We start from the raw sequence: 24,394 nt of genomic DNA on the forward strand, positions 1-24,394 counted from the left end.
ATCCAATAAAATCAAGTTTCCTTTCCAACACCCCAATCCTGGCAAGAGATCGATATGGGAAGAGTTTACCCCTATGCAGTGTCCAGTTAAACTCAGCAGGACTCCATGCGGTTGTGAAAGTCCACACTTCTAGATCTCTTTGAAGGATCAGGGCCCAAGAATACAAATTTAATTGTGGCAACATTTTGATCTGAAATTATTAAAAAACACTATATTCTTGATACAAAACTTCCATTCTTTTAATTGTCAACTAAATATAGTATTGTGAGCGTAGTACAGTGCTTTACTGTATTGTATGAAATTAATATTTTCCCAAATAGCTGTGTACATTCATAAAAATAAACTTTATTAGTGTTAGATATAGTTCTAGTAACTTTCATAAGGGTGGAATCAATATTTTGCAGTCTTCTAATGTTAATCTGAAAATTTTTTAATAAAGGTTAAAAAATATTAGTGCTTGTTGAATTCAACATTTTGGGAGAAAAAACTTTGAAGAAATATAAAATAAAATATTGTACTGTAACTAGAAAGCAGTAAACATTTACTGTTCCCCTTTGACAACAATTCAAAACAAATCTTTCCAAACTCTCAAGACAACAATGGTACCAAATACTGTAGTATTTCCATGGGATAGGGGGTTGAACACTCATTATATTTAGAATAATGACAACACTGTTGGGAGTTTCAAGTTAGAGGAATAAGTTCATATCTGTCCCACGCCACGGCTAGTTATGATGATGTTCTACTGAGCCAAGTAATAATTTCCCCTCATCTGTGAAGCTGTAGAAAATTGACTCATTAATGCTTCTTTGTCTCAGTGTTTTCACTTCTTGTTCTTTTCAATATTAAGAATAATTACTTTCCCACAAACCTGGACTGTTTTGATGGAGACTACTGTTTTCCATATGTCATTGATGTGCCAAAAATGGCCTTATTTATAAGTTGAAGATCATTGCACAGCTGGGAACACATTGTGAAAAATTGCCAATTTGGCAGTCACAACTCTAAACCAAAGATTGACTTCTAAATGTTTTTCCATCCATATTTAAGTTTTTTGCAGGCGTTTACATTATTTATTTTGTCTCAATTGCCATTTAAAAACCATGTAAAATATACAGCATAGATAAATAAGTATAACAATAATAACCACCTCTGATAACGTCTCATATTTACCATTAGCCATCATGCTCATTTGAATGATCATTTGGAACACCTGCAACTTGAGAATGACTGTCTTTGTGGTGAATGATATGAGTTAGCTATCGTGGTAGTTAGATGATAGTGTCACTATACTCACATGTTCATAGCTTATTTTACTTTGGACCAGATTCTGTTATGTTTCTTCATGTTGAACATCACCTTACTTTTCTAGTGTTCTCATTAATTTTATTAAAAGTGCTCATGAAGTAAGGTGTTACTCAACACAAGAAAGAAGAACACAAGAAAGAATGTTCCTTTGTTTCTTTAGATTGATGTTTCCAGATGTTGCAAATCTTATGTAGAATAATACCTTACACTCTTAAGTATCCCAGTAGATTGCAACATGGCTCTTAGGTGAACAAGACACTATAAATGATCAATAAGTGTAAGAATTGGGCCTATACAATGTTAGGAAATTCTGACCAGCAATATAGACTTTTCTAAGTAACACTGCTACTTCTGTGGTGTTCATACTCTCTTTGACTATAGTATGTAATGGTTACATTTTTCCAACAGTTGTAGCTGAGATTACTACAGTTATTTTTTAAAAGCTAATGATAGCAATTAATGATGACAGTGTTTAACATTTAGGTGATGAAGCAGGACTTCGTGGGAAAAAATTTCAAAAACATCTTAAGTGATTTAGGAGACTAAATCCGATTTTAAAAAGTGACTTAGGCCCCTAGGGAGACAAGGTGGGTGAGGTAATAACTTTTATTGGCCCAGCTTCCATTGGTGAGAGAGACAAACTTTCGAGCTTACACAAAGCTCTTCTTTAGGTCTGGGAAATGCATTGAGAGCTTCACAGCTAAACACAAGATTGAACAGATAGTTTAGCCTAAGTAGTTAGCACATATTCGAAGGGGTCATTAAAGGTGAAGTGTCCCATTAACACCTCTACAGTCATAGGACAAAAGTGTGTGTGTATGTGTGTGTGTTTGTGGGGTGAGGGGGCAGGTTAGTGGGTAACAGATTATTATTATAATCCATAAATATGGTGTCTTTATTAGAACCATGATTTTTAGTGTCTAGCAAAATTGTGACTCTAAGATCCCAGGATTGTCTTTTGAAGGTGTTGTGCAGGTTTCCTTTGAGGATGAGGATTGAGACACCAGATATATTGATCAGTTTGTGAGAAGTGTTCATGCATGGGTGATATGATGATTTTGTCTTTTATCATTTTTCTGTGAGAGTTTATTTGAGATGTTATAGATTGTCTGGTTTCACTCACATAGTTGTTGTTGGGACATTTAATTGCTCAGGATGAGGTGGTGATAGGCATGTGTAGGACTCATGGATCTTGAAAAGAGGGTTCTGGGGAGTGTCGATCATTGTAGTAGTGGAGATGTGTCTGCAGGTTTTGCTTCTGTTGTTCTGGCAGGGGCTGGTGCCGCTTTCAGTTGTGGGGGGTCTTGGTCTGTGAGGAGCTTGCTTCTGATGATGAGGTTGGGGGGTTTTTTGAAGGCCAGAGGAGGGGGTTTGGGAAAGATTTCTTTCAGGATATGGTCTCCATCAAGTATAAGTTGTAATTGTTTAATGATATCATGTTTGGGTTCCAATATAGGGTGGTAAGCGACAAACAGGTGTAAAGTCAGAGGGTTATTTTTCTATATTGAAGCAGGTTCTTTTGGAGTATTTGAGTGGCCTGTTCAATGGTGCAATTCACTTCTCTGGTGGAATGTCCTTGTTTGGTGAAGATGGTTTTAAGCATGGTAAGGTGTATATCCTGGACTTTCTTCTTGGAGCATATTCTGTAATATCTGAGGGCCTGGCTGTACGTAACAGATGTCTTGGTTTGTTTGGGGTGTAAAGGTATGTGTGGTTGTGACGTTATCTGATTAAAATATGACCATATAGATCATTGTTGAAACCACTGTTATATATTTGCAGCAAATATTATACAAAGGTTGTCGAGGAAGATGCCTGTGAAAAGGCTATGATTTGCTGGTTATGATTATGCTATCTGTATGCATGTATCATTTTTGTATTTAAGGTTGTAAGTATTGGCTCCATACCTGGATTTCAAATGTTTGCTTTTGGGTAATGCCTATGAAGTAATCAGCCATGTAAAATATCTGCAATAATGTCATTTGCCAGATATTATAATCTTATTTATATGTTTGTATCACCTTTGTATTATGAGTTACAGATTTGCATGTCTGTATTTCAAACTTGTGCTATGCTTCTGGGTGACACCCCCAGACAATTTGGCATCAGCACTGCCTAGCCTGCTTGATGGCCCATTAAGGACCATCAGCAATACAGCTGACCCATTGAGAGAAGGCAAATACACCTTATGACTCAGCAAAGCATGCAGGGAAATGCCTATGGAGAAAACTCTAAGGCTTTCAAGCCATATGCTGAGCAGCTTGTGTTTGAAACAAAGGAAGCACAGGCCACATGGCAAGAGACTATAAAAGGCACCTGCTTCTCCATTTGTTCTTCAATCCTGCTTCTTACCTCTGGAGGAACTTTGCTACAAACTGAAGCTCTGAACAATGGACTGAATGACCTATGCAGGCTGTGGATGTACTCCAGAGACTTGACTTAATCCAGCAATTTATTCCATCATTGCTACAAGCCAGAGCCAAGAACTTTGCCATTACTGTATGTAATCAATTCCTTTAACCAACTTTAACTTTCTTTCTTTCTTTCTTCTTTCAACCTTTAGATTTTAATTAGTGAGAACGGGCTGTAGTGTGTATTTGGGTAAGATCGGAAACATTCATTAACTTGGGAGGTAATGTGTCTGATCCTTTGGGATTGACCTTTCCTTTTCTTTTAAATGATGAAGTAAGATATACAGAAATCATCATATTTGATGTGGATACCTGGATGGAGGCCTGAGGGTGGATCACTTTAAGGGAACTGTGTTGTTTGGACTTCTGAGTAACCAGTAAACTAATAAAGAAGCTGTTTTATGTTGGCTTGGTGAATTTAAGTATTGGAATATCCACCAGCTTTTGGGGGTTTGGCTACTCCATTCTTTGCAGCTCACTCTAATTGAGTGACCACATCTGGCTCTCCACATAGGCCCCAGTCACAGTGGTAATCTGTGGATTTCTTGTATTTGCTGGTCTTCAGAGGTCCATTGTTGAAGCTGATTGTGGTGTCCATGAAGTTGATGCTGGTTTGGGAGTATTCTAGAGAGAGTTAGATGGATAGGTTTTATTTGTTGAAGTTGCGGTGAAAAATCTGTGAAGGAGTTTAGGTCATCTGTCCAGATGATGAAAATGTCATAGATGTATCTCAAGTATTTCATTGGTTTCATGGTACATTTGTCCAGAAATTCTTCCTCAAGGTGGCCCATGAAGAGGTTGGCATAATGGGGAGCCATCCTATACCCATGACTATTCCCACGGTTTGGGCAAAGTATTTGACATTGAATGTAAAATTGTTATAGGGGAGGAGGAAATGGATGAGTATGGCAGTGTTTGGGGTGGATATCTTTGTGTTGTCTATTGTCTTGTAGATGTTTGAGGCAGACAGTGATGCTGTCATTGTAAGTGGGTTTGGTGCTTAGGGAGGTGACATCTATGGCAGCAAGGCCCTCAGAAAGATTTTCAAAGGTATTTAGGCACCTAAAGATGCAGATAGGCACCTAAATACCTTTAAAATCTGGCCTTTAGGAGCCTAATGAAAGTCAATGGGACTTAAAAGCCTAATATACTGAGGGACTTTTAAACGTTTAACCCTACATCTCTTAGACATCCTTCTGCATTTCCTCCGGAGGCTGGTGAACCTGTGCTACCCTTTAAACATTAGTCAGATATGCTTGAAATCTATACCCTTAATAGTAATGGGGATATGCAGGACACTTGTTTTGCTAAGATTGTATGGATGTTGAAGGCAACACAAATATTTTATGCATTTTTCCTTCTTAATAACTGGGTATGCAATTGCAGTTTCAGCTTTAACCAACTTACAGTGAAAGTACCAGTGGTAGTAGACACATCCTCATTTTGCCAGCGTACGTAGATATCTACTGATATATTTATGGGAACTTATGTGTAAAGTATTATATCCAGTGAGATAATACACCTTCAGATGGTAAAGGAAACAGGCATGTCATGCATATATAAATGATTTCTTCTGCCATCAGAACTAACTTTACAGAAAGCTGAGCTTCTTGCTGATCAAATGGAGTCTGTTTATGGCAGAGGTAAAATAATTGCTCTAGGGATTATAGAGCATGTTCAAACATTTAATTAATTAGTTGTGCAATCACTAGACAAGCATGTCAGACAACATAGTGGTAAATGGAACATAGTTCTTACATCTGTGAAGATCCATGCATCTCAGCATTGTCCAATACATCGAAAAAAAAAGTCATGTTTTCATTCTGGATCTTTGGCAGTATGCAGCCAACTACAGAGGCTACCCTATAATAGGGGTCCAATCTTGCCCTCATTGACTTGTATGGGAGTTGTACTATTGACTTCAATGGTATAGAATCTGGCCTAGGATACACAATGTGGACATTTAGGGAAGGTAGATCATGTAGGTAATATATTCCACTATTCTTATTCCATAAAACAGGAATATTAACTTACTGTCCTTAATGTAGATAATTGCAGTTTAGCTAAACTTGTTCATATAAACTTCTTTGCCATATGGATATTTCCACCCATCGAGGAAAACTACACTCTGGTGAGCAGATGATATATTAATTCAGCTGTGTCAGTCTTGACTGAATCTGCTGGCCTCCAGTGTTTTCAATGCTCGGCTCACAGATCCTAAACTAAGTCTGGTAACTTACTTGAGGAAACAAAGCCCTGTGCTTGGTTGCCTTAATGCACTGATGACACATAACACTGGTAATATAATTCTGGAGTTCTGTGTTGTAAAATATCATCCCAGTTCTCGGAATAGACCTTTTGCTACTTTAAACTTACAATGTGTAAATGTATGCATTTCTTCCATACCTTCGCAGAATGACCCTGCTTTTTAAGCCCCTGTCTCCATGGTGACAGACTACACTGAGTGATACACTGAACAGTGCAGTTGCATTTGCATGCAAAGTAAAACTGAGAAGAAATGTTGCCTCCATAAAACAGAAACTCAGACATTTCCGTTTGTCTGTGAGGAAACTGCATCCAAGGAACTGTAAAAGAGAGTATATAATAGCAACATGAAAAGAATGGTGAGACCCTTCAGAACGGATGCCTTCAGCTGGTGTTTTTTATATATTTATGGATCAACATGAGCCTTCTAAGGAAGCTGTAAATGACAGCAACACATGAGCATTTGTTGAGGAAGTCTACTTGGAGCATTTGTTGAGGAAGCAATTCGCTATTCACTACCTTTGATTTGCAGGGCACATATAATCAGCTATACAATTGAAGTTACGACTCTGTCACAGAGGTCATGGATTCCATGATTTTATAAGACCCCCTTGACTTCTTGAAAATCCCAATAATTCAACCCTGGACAGCAGGTCTCAGACTTCTCAATAAATCCATGATTTATTGTTTATTGCCCGCATCCTATCCATGACTTTTAATTAAAATACTCATAGCAAAAACATAACCTTTGGTATAATACTGAAATAGCCAGTATCCTTCAAGCTGCAGAACCCATGGGGGTCTCTGGTTTTGCTGCATGTCTTCTAGACTTGTATCATCACCAAATGCTTTCCAGAAGGTCATGTCATTGATTTTTGCAAGGTCAGTTTGGATTTACACTCTAGGATAAGGACACCAGCATAGAATGAAAAAATTTCAGAGCTCTGTTTGAATGTTAAGTTAAATGTAGTTTGAAATTGAATCTTTCCATGTGCTATATTAATCAGATAATTTTTTTTCTCTCTGGTCATATGATCTCAGAAAGAGGCATAAAATCCTGATTTAGACCACTTTGCAGCAATCTCTAGCAGATTTTTTTTCTGAGATTTACATCATGATGTTACAATTTATTCAGTTGTGGATCATCTATGTGGTATTAATGTGGTATTTTTTTTTCCATCTAAGCATGCCTCAGGGGTACTTTGCTGTACCACTAGGAACTGCAAAAACTATCTAGGACAGGTGTCTGACGGGATTACGTTGAAGGATCTTCACAAAGGGATCCTTATTGATATTTTATTCCCCATCTTTCAAGTTGTTCCACCAAGAGAATGAATTGGGCCTCTAATCTCACTGGTATATATCAAAAACAACTTGACTGAAGTCAATAAAGTTACACCAGTGTAAATCTTATCTAAGTGAGGTCAGAATTAGGCCAACTCTATGATTGGTCCTTAAAGTTTCAGCCCAGGTTTACTCAGCTTGTTCATGAAACTCATCATAGATTTATTCAAGTCAAATCAAAACTTACAGGTCTCTGTTGGTGGCCAAGAAAGGACTCACAAATTGAGTGGTCTAAGACCATGTTACTTCCCAGGGACCTGATGTAATGGCCACTGAAAGTCATTGGAGTTTTCCACTGACTTCAACATGCTTCAGGTCAGGCACTGTATGTATATTAAAATAGGTCTAACACACACAGTGCTGTCACAACCAGTTCCCTCACCTGATTCTTAATGGCAAAATATTGTATTGATACAGTGGGGCATTTGGAAACAACAGCAGAACAACCTGCTATGCTGATCTATTTACTATTTCTGCAACTAGTCAGAATTAGCCTTAATGTTACTTTCACAACAGGAATCAAGTTCCTGTTAACAACCTTCAGTCTTAATGAAATCTGAAATAACCAGTCACTGACAATGGACGTCAGTTTTCTTGCATGTAATATGAAGAATTTCTATAGGAGAGAAATATTAAATACAGATGTTCTTTCATTCATTATCCTTAGGCCAGTGGGGAAATAAAGCATTTTAATTGAATTTGAAAGACTGTTTGCAAACTGCTGACCTAGAAGAAAAGCCCTGGAAATCATTTGTTCTACGGTTTCTTACAGAACTACTAAGTAAACGCAAACTGTCATGCAACAGCCCAGTTCTAGCCCGCAAAACATAGGTAGAGTTTGCAGACCAAGTTAAATGTTAATATTCTCCAAACGGTTCAAGTCTGACAACAAGATACAATAGAGTGTACGAGACACAGTTGGATGCTAGAAAAATAAAATAAATTGTACACAGCTACATTCTGTAACATTAATATCCAGATTTCCAATCAGCTTTCATGGTGTGAGGTATGTTTAAAAAAAATAATTAACCTCTCCTAGCTTTCCTGAGGTACTTAAGAGCGTGGAATAGAAATGCCCTTGTACATATAATTAATCATATGGAAAAATACTGGCTGCTGTTCCTCACACGCATACATCAGGATTAGGAAATCTATGTTTCTGATTCTCTTGATGGACAGATTCAACTCTTAAGTTTGTTTTATGCCTTAAGGAATTCCCTTGCAAATTCAGGGGTGCTGTTATGGACATGAAGGGTGCCTTTCTGGACTAAAGGTTCTGTTACATGGCAAGAGATTAAATGCACGTGGACTTTGTAATGGCTTTATTGCATTCATGGTGTTCGTTGTAGTATGATGATTAAATATAAGAAACTGCTCTTTTGAATAATTTACAACTATACTTATGACTTTGACACCTATAAACAATATAATGGGTTTACAGATTTGGTATTGATCTCTCATAATTACAGCATATAAAAGTCTCTTTACTAGTGCAGTATGATATGACAGTTAAGGAAAAATGGAGATCACCTTTCAGATTACTTCACCGCATAGTGCATAGATTATTATACAGGCACTGGAGTATCAGATTTAGCAGCTAATTAATATTTACTTGTTGTATTTCTTGGGGGTAATACTGTTGTCATAAACAGATAGCTAAGGGTTAATGTCTCTTTCACCTGAAGCACCTGACCAGAGGACCAATCAGAAAACCGGATTTTTTCAACTCTGGGTGGAGGGAAGTTTGTGTCTAAGTCTTTTGTCTGTCTGCCTGCTTTCTCTGAGCTTTGGAGAAGTAGTTTCTGCTTTCTAGTCTTCTGTTTCTAAGTGTAAGAACAAAGAGAACAGATAGTAAGTTATATGGTTTCTTTTCTTTGGTATTTGCATGAATATAAGTGCTGGAGTGCTTTGATTTGTATTCTTTTTGAATAAGGCTGTTTATTCAATATTCTTTTAAGTAATCGACCCTGTATTTTGTCACCTTAATACAGAGAGACCATTTGTATGTATTTTTCCTTTCTTTTTTTTATATAAAGCTTTCTTTTAAGACCTGTTGGAGTTTTTCTTTACTTCAGGAAAATTGGGTCTGTACTCACCAGGGAATTGGTGGGAGGAAGAAATCAGGGGAGATCTGTGTGTTGGATTTGCCAGCCTAATTTTGCATTCCCTCTGGGGGAATAGGAAAGTGCTTTTGGTTTCCAGGACTGGGAACGGAGAGGGGGAGTCACTCTGTTTGGATTCACAGAGCTTGTGTCTGTGTATCTCTCCAGGAGCACCTGGAGGGGGGAAGGGAAAAAGGATTATTTCCCTTGGTTGTGAGACTCAAGGGATTTGGGTCTTGGGGTCCCCAGGGAAGGTTTTTCAGGGGGACCAGAGTGCCCCAAAACACTCTAATTTTTTGGGTGGTGGCAGCAAGTACCAGGTCCAAGCTGGTAACTAAGCTTGGAGGTTTTCATGCTAACCCCCATATTTTGGACGCTAAGGTCCAAATCTGGGACTAAGGTTATGATATGGTGTGCAGTGGTGGGATATAGACAGAATCCAGAAGCCAGCAGGAATATTATATTTTTCTTTTCTCTGCTAAGGGCTTTTTAGCAGAGAGAAACAGTTTGGTTTTAAAAGGGAACCAAAGAGAATTTTTTTTTTCTGCTCTCTCTGGCAGTTTGTGGCTTGCATGTTAAGCAAGAAGCCATTACCAGACTGTTAAGGGTCTTTTGTCATGCAATAGCCCTCCCATTAGGAGGCAAGTACCAGCACTATATGCATGCAAATAAAGTGGTTTTTCAGGTTTACTTAACATTGAAGATTAGCTAAAGGCACTGTTGCTAGGCAGACTTCAGGAGGCAACAGAGAACCTACAGTTCAGAAGATAAACACCGGAGGGCACCCCAACACAAGAAAACAGGAATCATGACTTCTAATGCAAAAATTGAGGCCGAAAAACAAATCAAAGAAGCTGAACACAGGCGACAACTGGAAATAAAACAAAAAGAGATGGAGATGAAAGAAAGAGAAGAACAAATCAAACTGGCAGCCTTCCAAAGAGAACAGGCAGCCAAAGAGGCAGCACACAAAAGAAAACTAGAAGAAGAAGAGGTGGCCCACCGAAGGAAACAAGCAGAAGAAGAGTTGGCCCACCGCCGAGAAATGGAAAAACAACAAAAAGAAAATGAAGAGAAGGAAAAACAGAGAAAACATGAACTGGACTTGGCAAAAGCTGGGCTGCATGTGCCAGCCAACCCTAACAACCCAGCGCCAATTATTGCTCCACAGCACAGGAAATTTCCCACCTACAAGGCAGGTGATGACACCGAGGCCTTCTTGGAAAATTTTGAAAGAGCCTGTCTTGGGTACAGCATCCCCGAAGACCAGTACATGGTAGAATTAAGGTCACAGCTCAGTGGACCTTTAGCAGAGGTGGCAGCTGAAATGCCTAAGCAGCAACTGAATGACTATAAACTTTTTCAAACCAAGGCCAGATACCGAATGGGGATAACCCCAGATCATGCCCGTCGGCGCTTCAGAACCCAAAAGTGGAAACCAGAGGTGTCATTTCCCAAACACGCCTACTACATTGCAAAAAACTATGAGGCCTGGATAACAGGAAACAACGTTCAAACCTTGGAAGAACTGCACCTCCTCATACAAATGGAGCAGTTCTTGGATGGTGTTCCTGAAGACATCACACGGTACATACAAGATGGAAAACCCAAAGATCTCGCTGAGGCGGGGGAGATTGGAGCCAAATGGATGGAACTGGCAGAAAGCAAGAAAGCTACTGTCAAGGGGAACGATTACCCCAGGGGGCACACAGACCATAAACCCTACAACCGAGGACAGCCAAAGACCCCACATACCACCCAAGTAAAGCCACAGACACCCTACCCTTCCACCTCACCAGTCTCCAGTAACTCACCTCGGCCCAGTGACCCATCAGATGGAAGATGCTTTAAGTGTAATGAACTGGGACATATCAAGGCCAACTGTCCAAAGAACACCATGCGAGTGCAATTCATTACACCACCATCACACCAAAGATCCCCAGGCCCGGATGCCTCTCAAATACCCTTGGAGCGAAGGGAAAATTTGAGAGTGGGCGGAAAGAAGGTTACTGCGTGGAGAGACACGGGGGCACAAGTGTCAGCTATCCACCAATCCTTCGTTGACCCCAAATTCATCAACCCAAAGGCCAAAGTTACAATTTACCCCTTCATGTCACAAGCTGTAGACTTGCCTACAGCTCAACTGCCTGTCCAGTACAAAGGCTGGTCAGGAATGTGGACTTTTGCAGTCTATGACAATTATCCTATCCCCATGCTACTGGGGGAAGACTTGGCCAACCAGGTGAGGCGGGCCAAGAGAGTGGGAATGGTTACATGTAGCCAAACCAGGCAAGCTTCCAGACCCATTCCTGTTCCTGAGCCGTCCACAGAGGCCCCGTCTGTGTTACCAGAGACCCAGACAGAAGTAGTGGACCCGGATTCCATGCCAACCACTGAAACAGCCACAACACCTCCAGTCCCAGTCCCGAAACTGGAACAGCAACCAGCACCAGCAAGTGCAACCACATCTTCAAACTCAAAGCCAGAGGGCGCCAGCGAGCCAAAACTGGCAGAAGCAAAGGACAGCCATACCCAAAAGACTCAGCCAGAGCCTGAAATAACCTCAGGTGCACCAGCGGAGAGCGATGCACCAGCAACGGAAACAACTCCATCACCTACATTGCTTCCAGAGGGACCAAGCCCAAGTCCACAGTCTGAGGAAGAACTGGTGACTCCAGCCTCAAGGGAACAGTTCCAGACTGAGCAGGAAGCAGATGACAGCCTTCAGAAAGCGTGGGCGGCGGCACGGAGCACCCCACCGCCTCTCAGCTCTTCTAATCGATCCCGGTTTGTTATAGACCAAGGACTTTTATACAAGGAAATTCTTTCTGGTGGACACCGGGAAGAATGGCAGCCGCAAAAACAGTTGGTGGTTCCTACTAAGTACCGGGGGAAGCTCTTAAGCTTAGCCCATGATCATCCCAGTGGCCATGCTGGGGTGAACAGAACCAAAGACCGGTTGGGGAAGTCCTTCCACTGGGAGGGGATGGGCAAGGACGTTGCCAAGTAAGTCCGGTCTTGTGAGGTATGCCAAAGAGTGGGAAAGCCTCAAGACCAGGTCAAGGCCCCTCTCCAGCCACTCCCCATAATTGAGGTCCCATTTCAGCGAGTAGCTGTGGATATTCTGGGCCCTTTCCCAAAAAAGACGCCCAGAGGAAAGCAGTACGTACTGACTTTAGTGGACTTTGCTACCCGATGGCCGGAAGCAGTAGCTCTAGGCAACACCAGGGCTAACACTGTGTGCCTGGCCTTAACAGACATCTTTGCCAGGGTAGGTTGGCCCTCCGACATCCTTACAGATTCAGGGTCTAATTTCCTGGCAGGGACCATGGAAAAACTGTGGGAAACTCATGGGGTGAATCACTTGGTTGCCACCCCGTACCACCATCAAACCAGTGGCCTGGTGGAAAGGTTCAATGGAACTTTGGGGGCCATGATACGAAAATTCATCAACGAATTCTCCAATAATTGGGACCTAGTGTTGCAGCAGTTGCTGTTTGCCTACAGGGCTGTACCACATCCCAGTTTAGGGTTTTCACCATTTGAACTTGTGTATGGTCACGAGGTTAAGGGACCATTACAGTTGGTGAAGCAGCAATGGGAGGGGTTTACGCCTTCTCCAGGAAATAACATTCTGGACTTTGTAAGCAACCTACAAAGCACCCTCCGACACTCTTTAGCCCTTGCTAGAGAGAACCTAAAGGATGCTCAGGAAGAGCAAAAGGCCTGGTATAACAGACATGCCAGAGAACGTTCTTTCAAGGTAGGAGACCAGGTTATGGTCTTAAAGGCGCAACAGGCCCATAAGATGGAAGCATCATGGGAAGGGCCATTCACGGTCCAAGAGCGCCTGGAAACTGTAAACTATCTCATAGCATTTCCCAATTCCTCACTAAAGCCTAAAGTGTACCATGTTAATTCTCTCAAGCCTTTCTATTCCAGAGACTTACAGGTTTGTCAGTTTACAGTCCAGGGAGATGATGCTGAGTGGCCTAACGGTGTCTACTACGACGGGAAAAAAGACGGTGGCGTGGAAGAGGTGAACCTCTCAACCACCCTGGAACGTCTGCAGCGGCAACAAATCAAGAAGCTGTGCACTAGCTTCGCCCCATTGTTCTCAGCCACCCCAGGACGGACTGAACGGGCATACCACTCCATTGATACAGGTAATGCTCACCCAATCAGAACCCCACCCTACCGGGTGTCTCCTCATGCCCAAGCTGCTATAGAACGGGAGATCCAGAACATGCTACAGATGGGTATACTCCGCCCATCTACCAGTGCATGGGCATCTCCAGTGGTTCTGGTACCCAAACCAGATGGGGAAATACGCTTTTGCGTGGACTACCGTAAGCTAAATGCTGTAACTCGTCCGGACAACTATCCAATGCCACGTACCGATGAGCTATTGAAAAAGTTGGGACGTGCCCAGTTCATCTCTACAATAGACTTAACCAAGGGGTACTGGCAAGTACCGCTAGATGAACCTGCCAAGGAGAGGTCAGCATTCGTCACCCATGCGGGGGTGTATGAATTCAATGTCCTTCCTTTCGGCCTTCGAAATGCACCTGCCACCTTCCAGAGGCTGGTAAATGGTCTACTAACTGGAATGGAAGAATTTGCAGTTGCCTACCTCGATGATGTGGCCATTTTTTCAGACTCCTGGCCCGAACACCTACTACACCTGGAAAAGGTCTTTGAGCGCATCAGGCAGGCTGGACTAACTGTTAAGGCCAAAAAGTGTCAAATAGGCCAAAACAGAGTGACTTATCTGGGGCACCAGGTGGGTCGAGGAACCATAAACCCCCTACAGGCCAAGGTGGATGCTATCCAAAAGTGGCCTGTCCCACGGTCCAAGAAGCAGGTCCAATCCTTCTTAGGCTTGGCCGGATACTACAGGCGATTTGTACCACACTACAGCCAAATCGCTGCCCCATTGACCGACCTGACCAAAAAGACCCAGCCAAATGCCGTTAAGTGAACTGATAAGTGTCAAAAGGCCTTTACCCAGCTTAAGGCAACGCTCATGTCTGACCCTGTACTCAGGGCCCCGGACTTTGACAAGCCATTCCTAGTAACCACAGATGCATCTGAGCGTGGTATAGGAGCAGTGCTCATGCAGAAAGCAACAGATCACAACTTCCATCCTGTCGTGTTTCTCAGTAAGAAACTGTCTGAGAGGGAAAGTCACTGGTCAGTCAGTGAAAAGGAATGCTATGCCATTGTGTACGCCCTGGAAAAGCTACGCCCATATGTTTGGGAACGGCGGTTCCAACTACAAACTGACCATGCTGCACTAAAGTGGCTTCATACTGCCAAGGGGAACAACAAGAAACTTCTTTGTTGGAGTTTAGCTCTCCAAGATTTTGATTTTAAAATTCAACACATCACAGGAGCTTAAAAAGTGTTCTTAAAATGTACAAGTCTGTTAGTTATATACTTAGTAGTATATGTAAAGGTGCATGTGTTGTAGTAATCTGTTTATTTTAAAGTTCTAAAAGGAAATCGCCGCCAGTGAGCTTCCCCACTGTCTGCAATTTGGGGGGCGTGTCATAAACAGATAGCTAAGGGTTAATGTCTCTTTCACCTGAAGCACCTGACCAGAGGACCAATCAGAAAACCGGATTTTTTCAACTCTGGGTGGAGGGAAGTTTGTGTCTCAGTCTTTTGTCTGTCTGCCTGCTTTCTCTGAGCTTTGGAGAAGTAGTTTCTGCTTTCTAGTCTTCTGTTTCTAAGTGTAAGGACAAAGAGATCAGATAGTAAGTTATATGGTTTCTTTTCTTTGGTATTTGCATGAATATAAGTGCTGGAGTGCTTTCATTTGTATTCTTTTTCAATAAGGCTGTTTATTCAATATTCTTTTAAGTAATTGACCCTGTATTTTGTCACCTTAATACAGAGAGACCATTTGTATGTATTTTTCCTTTCTTTTTTTATATAAAGCTTTCTTTTAAGACCTGTTGGAGTTTTTCTTTACTTCAGGGAAATTGGGTCTGTACTCACCAGGGAATTGGTGGGAGGAAGAAATCAGGGGAGATCTGTGTGTCGGATTTGCCAGCCTAATTTTGCATTCCCTCTGGGGAAATAGGAAAGTGCTTTTGGTTTCCAGGACTGGGAACGGAGAGGGGGAGTCACTCTGTTTGGATTCACAGAGCTTGTGTCTGTGTATCTCTCCAGGAGCACCTGGAGGGGGGAAGGGAAAAAGGATTATTTCCCTTGGTTGTGAGACTCAAGGGATTTGGGTCTTGGGGTCCCCAGGGAAGGTTTTTCAGGGGGACCTGAGTGCCCCAAAACACTCTAATTTTTTGGGTGGTGGCAGCAAGTACCAGGTCCAAGTTGGTAACTAAGCTTGGAGGTTTTCATGCTAACCCCCATATTTTGGACGCTAAGGTCCAAATTTGGGACTAAGGTTATGATAACTGTTGTCTACACTACTGAAAGCAGAAGTACTATTTTCTCAACATCACATAAGGGAAAAGTAAAATGTCAGTTGTTAACATTGATAAGACTAAATTGTGCTCAGAGCCACAATGTGTATTTCCAGAGTTTGTGGAAAGGGCTTAGTGGGCTGGCAGGAGCCTGTTCACATAAATAAATCTTCTGTAATTCTGCCATCCCCTGAAATGCATGGATTTTCTGATCAAACTGTCTTCCATGATCATGATTCTGGATCCCCTTAAAGAGGTGGCAATACACTGAATTCCATGTATGGCTCTCTCCTTAGATGGACTTGGATCCAATTCAGTGTGTGTCTATTACCATTGACAATGGAAGAAATAATGTACGTCTGAGCCTTTTTAGATGTGTAGCCAATAGGAATCTCTCTGGCTAGGGATCTGTACAATATTTTGAAAGTCTTGCTACCTTTAATCCTGGAGTGGGGAAATTGATTATCAAGATGTAGCATAAGTGAATGTCATGGATTCATTTATGACAGGGCTATGTTTATTTTGGGCTCCAAATGGACACCAATATGATAAGGAAAAATATAACAAACTTTCTAGAATATCAGATAGTTCCTGGAGAGAGAGATGTTGGGTCAAAAGAGTTTCTAGGGAAATGTAGATCAAATGAACATTTATTTTTGGCTGTATTTGAATAAAAATCAGCTGTCTCATTCTGAGCTGAGAAGCTGAAGTTCAGCTCCCCAGTGAAGTCAATCGGACGGCAGAATTATGTACTAAACCTTTTGAATTTCATTCTGCTACTATTATTATTGGTATTGTAGTAGCTCTGAAAGGCCCTAGTCAGAACTGAGACCCTATTGTGCTACATGATGTATAAACATTTAGCAAGACATAATCCTTGACCCAAACATCTTTCAATCCAATTGTAACAGAAGAAGGAAAGGAAAGAAGGGAGGACATGGGTAACACTGCAAGGGGTCTGTCATTTATTTTAAAATGAAGTGTAAATAAGGAAATAATATGTGCCAGCAATTGATGCTGACCAAATAACTATAGACATATTGGCTAATTGACGATTGTTAAGTGGGAGCCTATTGTCTCACCTGCAATCAGTCAAATTACTAATGATGGATAGCTTGAGCTGAAGAATACTCCTTTATGATTTAGTGGGATTGCAGATGTAAATGGCACTTAGCAGCTGGTGCCAGAGCATAAAATTAACAGAGCGAAATGGAATGCGTCCCCAAAGAACGTCAACTCTGAAGTTCTAAATCCTAAACCCTAAACCACATTCATTTGATTTTTAAAAAGCTCCTTACACAATAGTTATACTAAATCTGTCAAGATTTAAAGCAGATAACATTTCCATAAGCTTTAAATCTTTTTTTTTCTCATTGAATTATTGTGATTTAGAATTCTCTCTTTTCATAATGGCATTTCAGCAAAACGTTGATTCTTTTCATGGCCAATGCAATTCATAATTGGTGAGATGGACTAAATTGTACTAGGACAAGTAGATTAAAAAATCAGGATGGCTCATCCCAAATTGTAGGCTACTAAGAGGCACAGTGGAAGAATTAAAAAAGTGAAAGAGCCACATAAAAATTGGGGGCCCAGTCCTGCTTCTATTCACATCATTGGCAAAACTCCCAATGACTTCAGCAGGAGCAGGCCTGAATCATCGACTAGTATCTTTGGGCTGAAACTAATCTGTTTGTTTTTATCTAGTCTTTCCCCTTCGCAGCAGGGTTTTCTTGTGTGCTATACTCTCAAATGTGTTTAATCTCGCCTATTCTGGAACGCTGCTGATAAAGGGGCCCGGGACACTTCCATCAGTAATTTATTCCATTGTCTAACTGTCCACACTGTTAAAAACCTTTTCCCTGATGTCTAATCTAAATTTGCCTTTTTAAAATTCCAAGTCATTGCTCTGTGGTTTACAACTCTAAGTCTCTGAGCAATTCTCCCTCTTTGTAAGCCTCAAGAGTATGTGCACAGCTGTCATCTATGGGGAGAGTGAACCAGGCCTCCTTGGGCACTGTAGTTACCAGGGTCGCAGCAACCTTTCCCATTGAACTTGAGCATGTGAGGCTGGAGCAATACCAGAATCATAGCATACCAAAACCTACACTTCTCCCCAGGGGTGGCTCTATGTATTTTGCCGCCCCAGCCATGGCAGTCAGGCGGCTTTCAGTGGCATGCCTGCGGGAGGTCCTCTGGTAATGCGGATTCAGTGGCATGCCTGCAGGAGGTCTGCTGGTAACGCGGATTTGGCAGCATGTCTGCGGGAGGTCCATCAGTCCCGTGCCTTTGGCGTTCCCGCTGCTGAATTACTACCGAAACCGCGGGACCGGCGGACCTCCCGCAGGCATGCTGCCGAAGGCAGCCTGACTGCCATCCCCCATGGCTTGCCGCCTCAGGCATGCATTTAGTGTGCTGGTGCCTGGAGCCGCCCCTGCCTCTCCCAGGATACAGGACAAGGCACCAGTGGCTTCTTAATAAGGGACACACTGCCTTGAGTTCCCTCTGGCATCAATAACACCAGCCTGAATGTGGGGAAGGGGCTTTGAAAGTCGAGTGGGAGGTGTCAGGAATGGATAGGGGTTATATTGTGGGACATGTCAAGGAAAGGGGGAAAACTATGTCTGGCAGGGATTGCTTATAGCAGCGGTCCCCAACGCAGTGCCCACGGGCACCAAGGCGCCCGCCGGGACATCTAAGTGCGCCCGCGTACTAGCCAGAGGATGAGAACCCACCGAAATGCTGTTGGATTTCGGTGGTGACACCTCTGGATGATGCCGCTTGTTGGTGGCATTTCAGCAGATGCTCGTCCGCCGCCATGGTCCTCCATGGCTCGTCGTCTGGCGCCTGCCAGACGAAAAAGGTTGGGGACCACTGGCCTATAGGAAAGGGTTAAAACAACTAATCAACATAGATTGGAAGAAGGAATGTGTGGGAAAGATGGGGTGAGATGAGGTTGAGTTTAAAAAATATTGTTAATGGAAAAATCAAAGGATAAAGTAGAATATATGACGTAAGGCTGGCATAGGTTAAATAAGCAGAAGGAAAATAGGCTGTGTGTTTTGGACCAAAGAAAGGAATATCTGATGGGGAAAAAAGTAATACAAACAATATTGTGCTGCTTCCTTCCACCTTTCCCATGTCCTTCTGTTCTCAGTCCTGCAAACAAGTGGACTGATGACACTTGTACACCCACGTTGAGTCCCACTGAAGGCAAAGAGATTCAGCATAGGTATAAGAGTCCATATTTGCACAGCAGTGTGCAAGGTAAAGGCTTTAGATTGTAAGCACTATGGATTAGGGATTTATCTTATCCTATGGGCCTGATTCTCAGAGAGAATATAAATCAGTGGAGTTACACCATCATAAATTCTATGTAACATTGTGGAGAAAGATTCTAGCACATTTTTTAGCTCTTTTTAATAATAGAGATGATAATGCCCCAGATCTTAGTTACTGTCTTCAGAACTGGTTGATATCTCCTGAGACACAATCCCCCAGTACTTTTACCATTTTTGTCTGTTGAAGATTTGTTGTTCCTTTCTTAATATTGATATCCTTATTTATTCCACTGTTTTACACTGTATAGGATTAGTCTAAATGCTTTAGAATTACTCGATTAAACCCTTTTACCCTTCCTGTTGACTGGCACAATACTTGCTTTCTTCCTGTCTGCTGGCACCTCGCCTGTTTTTCTTAATTTTAAGAAATGACTGCTAGTGGCAGTTCTGTTGTCTCTGGTAGTTCCCTTAGGAACATTGGTAATTAATACTTGAGATATTTAATTGATCCAAGCACTCTTTAATTTTTCTCTTAACAGCACTTTTAGTGGAAATTAATATTTTCACTTGAAATTAATATTCCCCTCCCTACATTCCCCACTCATCAATTTTTTTTAATTAATGCCAGAGGAAAAGTAGTGTTGATTAATCATGGATCATTTTAGTTTAGGTAGCAACATATGCGGAGATGGAATCTCATCCATAGTCAGATCTGCCACTGTAGATCTTCTGAAATTCAAGAGCAGAAATATTCTGCCTTATGCACTTTGTAATGTGGAGACACTGATGATAATTTTATGCAAAGGACTACAGGTTGTATAGCCATCAGTCCAAGTGCAGAACTCTTGTTCTTGTAAAGGTTAGAACCAGGTCCTGAATGGTTTTTAAATGTTTCTAAATTGCATATAGAGCCTGATCCAAAGCCTACTGAAGTCAATGGGAGTCTTTTTTCATTGACTTCATGGGTTCTCAGTCTGGCCCTTCATGAATTAGAATGAAGAGATGGCTGAGCTCAGTCTCAAGGCTCTGTCTTTCATGAGCCATTCAGTCTTTCTTCTCAAATTTTATAATTTCAGCAAACCACGCGTGTGAGTTACTTCCACATATTCACATTCAACTGTATACTAAAAATAGTTTAACTCTAGAATAAGTGACAGTGGATTGTGTATGGGCCTGTAGCCAGGAACTCCAGAATTCTAATCCTAACTTTCACACTCTTTCCCTGTAGCCTTTGGCAAGCTCCTTGGGCTCTATTTGTGTGTTTCTCAATTTTGGAGTGCCTAGGATCTAAGGTTCTGGGTAGGCCAACCTTATCATTTTTGCTGGGATTGCAAAACCTTTCACCTTCACTGCCCGAGGACCATCCCCCCATCACTGACTCTTATCCCCTCTCTCTCCTCATACCGTCTCTTACCCACTATGATCACCACCCTACTTTGCATTACTATGAGCAATGCAAGTTAAGTTTTTAATAAATAAACAAGGTAAACATGTCTGCTCGTTAACCAGAAATACTCCCCCGTTTCAGGGCCTGATAGCTTTACAGAAAACAGTCTTGTCCTTGTTTTTATAAAGACCACCGGAATGGCTACCTGAAGGAACCACTGGCTATATGAGCCAGTGAAACTGACAGCAGGTTTCTGAGATGTATACACCTCAGAGATCATTCCCAGGTCTATTTGACGGTGATGTTACCTGCCTATCTCCTCCATAAAACCGCTCAGGGAACTTCCCCTCAGGTCATGTGAACTTGAGATTCCGGCATTGCTGCAAGTGGTGAGCTTCTCTGTCAGTTCCTACTCATCAAAGTCAGACTGATTATTTGTTTTGTCTGTTAGTATTTCTTTCAGGGCTCCAAAGCAGAGCCAGTCTCAGTACTGTATTGTGGGCATGCATGCAATAGATAAATAAAAAGTGCCACAGATCTATCAGGATATCATCACTATCCACAAGGATGTAGGGGCAAGTTAGCTAGATGACTGTTTGGCCTAACTCCAAACTGAAGTGACTCATTTTTTGTGTAGAAGGCACTTTTAGGTTCTGTCCTCCTCTAGATTTCTGCAGTAAGAGAAGAAGATTCCAGCTTCTTGAACTGGGTTCTGTGTGAAGTTACCAGTGTTTTAAAAAAAAAAATGTTGTGGGAGAAAATTGTCTTAATGAGCTGGGATTCTTGAGTCAGCCTGTGTCTCCCTGGGAGAGGAACATTCGTATTCTTATTAGAGAACAGTTATTCAATACTCCTGTTTCTGCAACTAAGAATATTTATTTTCATATTGTTTGCACTGATGTATTCTGTGTAGGAGTATGTAAATTAAATCATACAGTCTTGAGGGGGTTATAAAATTAGGTAGTTATTGAAAATAGGCCACAAAAGACTAAATAATTGAAAAAACATTGACTTAGCTAATCAGCATTGTTCTGTTTTCATGCAGGATGAGATCAACTTTGAATATATAAATAAAGAGAAACACAAAGAATGGCAGAGTGTCAAGGTACTACAATATATAAACTATAACATTGGAGAGCTCTTACTTAGCATCTTTCCATCCATATGAAATGGCCTGTATAATGAGTAGTTTCATGAAGCCTTAGAAAAATCCATTTTAATATAATTAAAATATGAATAGAAATTTTAATAACTAAAGAATTTCAGATACATCTTTTTGTAGTTGTGGTGGAATTAAAGGGGCACTGTCTTGGTTAGATGAAAATTTGAGCTACTTTAAAGTGAATATAATTTGGGGAGAAATATTCTTCGGATTTAAAAAAACAAACTTTTTTTTAAAAGGCATGAATTCATTTCCAAGTAATAATACAAATACCCAAGGTAATTAAAAAAAAACCCAGACAATCAGTACAGTATGCAGTGATCAATTTAAGAATATTCATGTTCTTCTAATTGTGTACTGATATGCAGATGTGGTTTAGGTAGCTATAGAAATAAGATAAAGAATCTCCAATTTTGTTTGTGCAGCAATTAGCCAGCTCCTTAATCAGTTAAATTTATATGGATCCTTATTGGACTGTAGTTTGTGGTTGCCAAAATGCAGTCACCCCTGTCCTACAACCTTCTCCAACTTGCAGATGAACATCACCTCTTCACAGCTCCAGGATGCTTTTGCTTTCCTCCAGTCCTGTCCCTAAACCATTTTTTTTTTTATAAAATCTGCAGCTAAATGAGAAGGTAAATGAAATTTCAGTAGAGTACAACATATTATTGAAAAAACACTACATAATGTGTTTAATCTGTTAGCAGGTATTATCACTGCTCTGCATTAAAGTGTTCAGATGTCCTTAGTGATCAAGACAGTGCTAGATTTTTAACAGATGTCCTGCTGGTGATTGTAGGGCATTTTTGAGATACTGAAAATGCTATATTTTCTTTTTCTTTCTTCAAAAAACAAAACAGAACTATACTGGCTCTTACCTTCTTGTTAGCAATCAATCCTAAAAAGTTTTCCCTGCATGTAATATGAAGATCAAAGGCAGATGCATTATAAAAAACTAAATTAGTTTAATAGTAAAAAGTGATAAAGTTTAGGTAGTATAGTGTTTAGACAGCATAGCAATATGTGCTGTTGAAATACCAATAATAAATAGATAGTCGTCTTTTTTCCAGTTGAATAATTCAATCACACTTTCACAATATTCTATGTTTTAGCTGCCTGCTACAAGACTCAGAAAGAAAGGACACAACTCACTGTGGTTCATTATTCACCAAACTTCAGAGTTTCACTTCTAATCAGAATTTACAGTACATACCATATATATTATTTAACATTCTGATTAAATACCGATACAATGACAGCAAACAAACTTCAATATGTTTAGCAGAATATTCATGTTTCTGTCTTTGTCCCATATGGAAATATCTCTTAGAGATGTTTTTGTTAATTAAATGGAAGCAATCTGTTTTCTAGTTCTTTGTAAATAGCAACAAACCGTAAGATGGCTCCAAACTCCCCAAACTTACAGGGAGAATTCAGGTCTGGATCTGATCTTCACAGCTGGGTCCCAGGGCTTGGCCTCCAACCTGAGCCCAAACATCTATTCAGCAATTTTACAGCCCTGAAGCTCAAGCCCTGCTAGCCTGAGGTTATGTCTACACTACAGCATAAAATCGAAATTACTAAAACCGGTTTTATAAAACCGATATAAAATCAATTTTATGCGTCCACACTAGGGTACATTAATTCGGTGGTGTGCGTCCATGGTCCTAGGCTACCATCGATTTCCGGAGCGGTGCACTCTGGGTAGCTACATTAAAGGAATGAGACCAATAACTTCGATTTCCGTCCACACTAACCCTAAATCAATATAGTAATATCGATTTTAGGGTTACTCCTCTCGTTGGGGAGGAGTACAGAAATCGATTTTAAGAGCCCTTAAAATCGATTTAAAGTGCTTTGTAGTGTGGACGGGTACAGAGTTAAATAGATTTAACACTGTTTAAATCGATTTAACTGTGTAGTGTGGACCAGGCCTGAATCAGCTGACCCAGGCCAGCCACAGATGTTTAATTATGTCGATGCACTCTTTGTGATCTCTAATACAGACCTGTAGATTATGGACCAGATTCCCCACTCAATTACATCTATACAGTCTCATTGAAATCAAATAAAAGCCCCTGGGGCTCCACTCACATTCACTGGCTTTATACCGGTGTAACTCGGTGTGTTTCAAAAGGATTACTGCCAGGAGAATCAGGCCACCAGGCTTCATATACACTGAAGTTAATGAGGTTAATTGGCTGTAATGGATCAGAATTTGCATTGTGTTGAGGCTACATATTAAATGGTATCCCCTCTTTTAAGCTTGTGTATAGTTACTTTTCCATTCTCTTTAATACATTATTTTTCTCTTGTCAGAACAAGGTGGTGCAGGATATATTGTTTCACAATGAAATTATCCCTGGTTTGGGGAAATGGACACATGAGTGGAGTCATCCTGCCAAGAGGGGGGGAAAATCGACAGAACAAGCATCGTTGAGTTGCTGTCTGAGTGACAGCAGTGTATGAGAGGCTGGGGACTTCGGTGTAAGCCAACAGTCATTTCATCAATCCTCTCCCTCTGAGCTCTTCCAGCAGCCTTCCTAGATTAAATCCTTCGCCCACCCTGTTTGTTTCTGTACACCAGCATGCAGCTGTTAATTATTTTGGCTTGGCAAACCTTCCTTCTCCCTACTCGCCTGTTTCCTGCACTATGACCCATTTAATCTTTTTTTGATGGAAGAAATAAAACAAGCAAGTACATCT

At 41.0% G+C, this 24,394-nt stretch overlaps 1 protein-coding gene across 1 annotated transcript in view; it reads left to right on the plus strand.

Annotated features, from left to right (window-relative positions):
• The window catches only part of CNBD1 (cyclic nucleotide binding domain containing 1), a 301,514-nt gene extending 277,357 nt beyond the window's left edge, over positions 1-24,157 (plus strand). Inside the window, exons 12-13 of the mRNA XM_050941062.1 lie at positions 21,572-21,631; positions 24,008-24,157. Of these exons, the coding sequence (XP_050797019.1) occupies positions 21,572-21,631; positions 24,008-24,157 (210 nt within the window). The remainder of the gene's footprint in view (positions 1-21,571; positions 21,632-24,007) is intronic.
• Positions 24,158-24,394: the final 237 nt, after the last annotated feature.

The sequence above is a fragment of the Gopherus flavomarginatus genome, chromosome 2 (assembly GCF_025201925.1).
Source record: "Gopherus flavomarginatus isolate rGopFla2 chromosome 2, rGopFla2.mat.asm, whole genome shotgun sequence".
NCBI lineage: Eukaryota > Metazoa > Chordata > Testudines > Testudinidae > Gopherus > Gopherus flavomarginatus.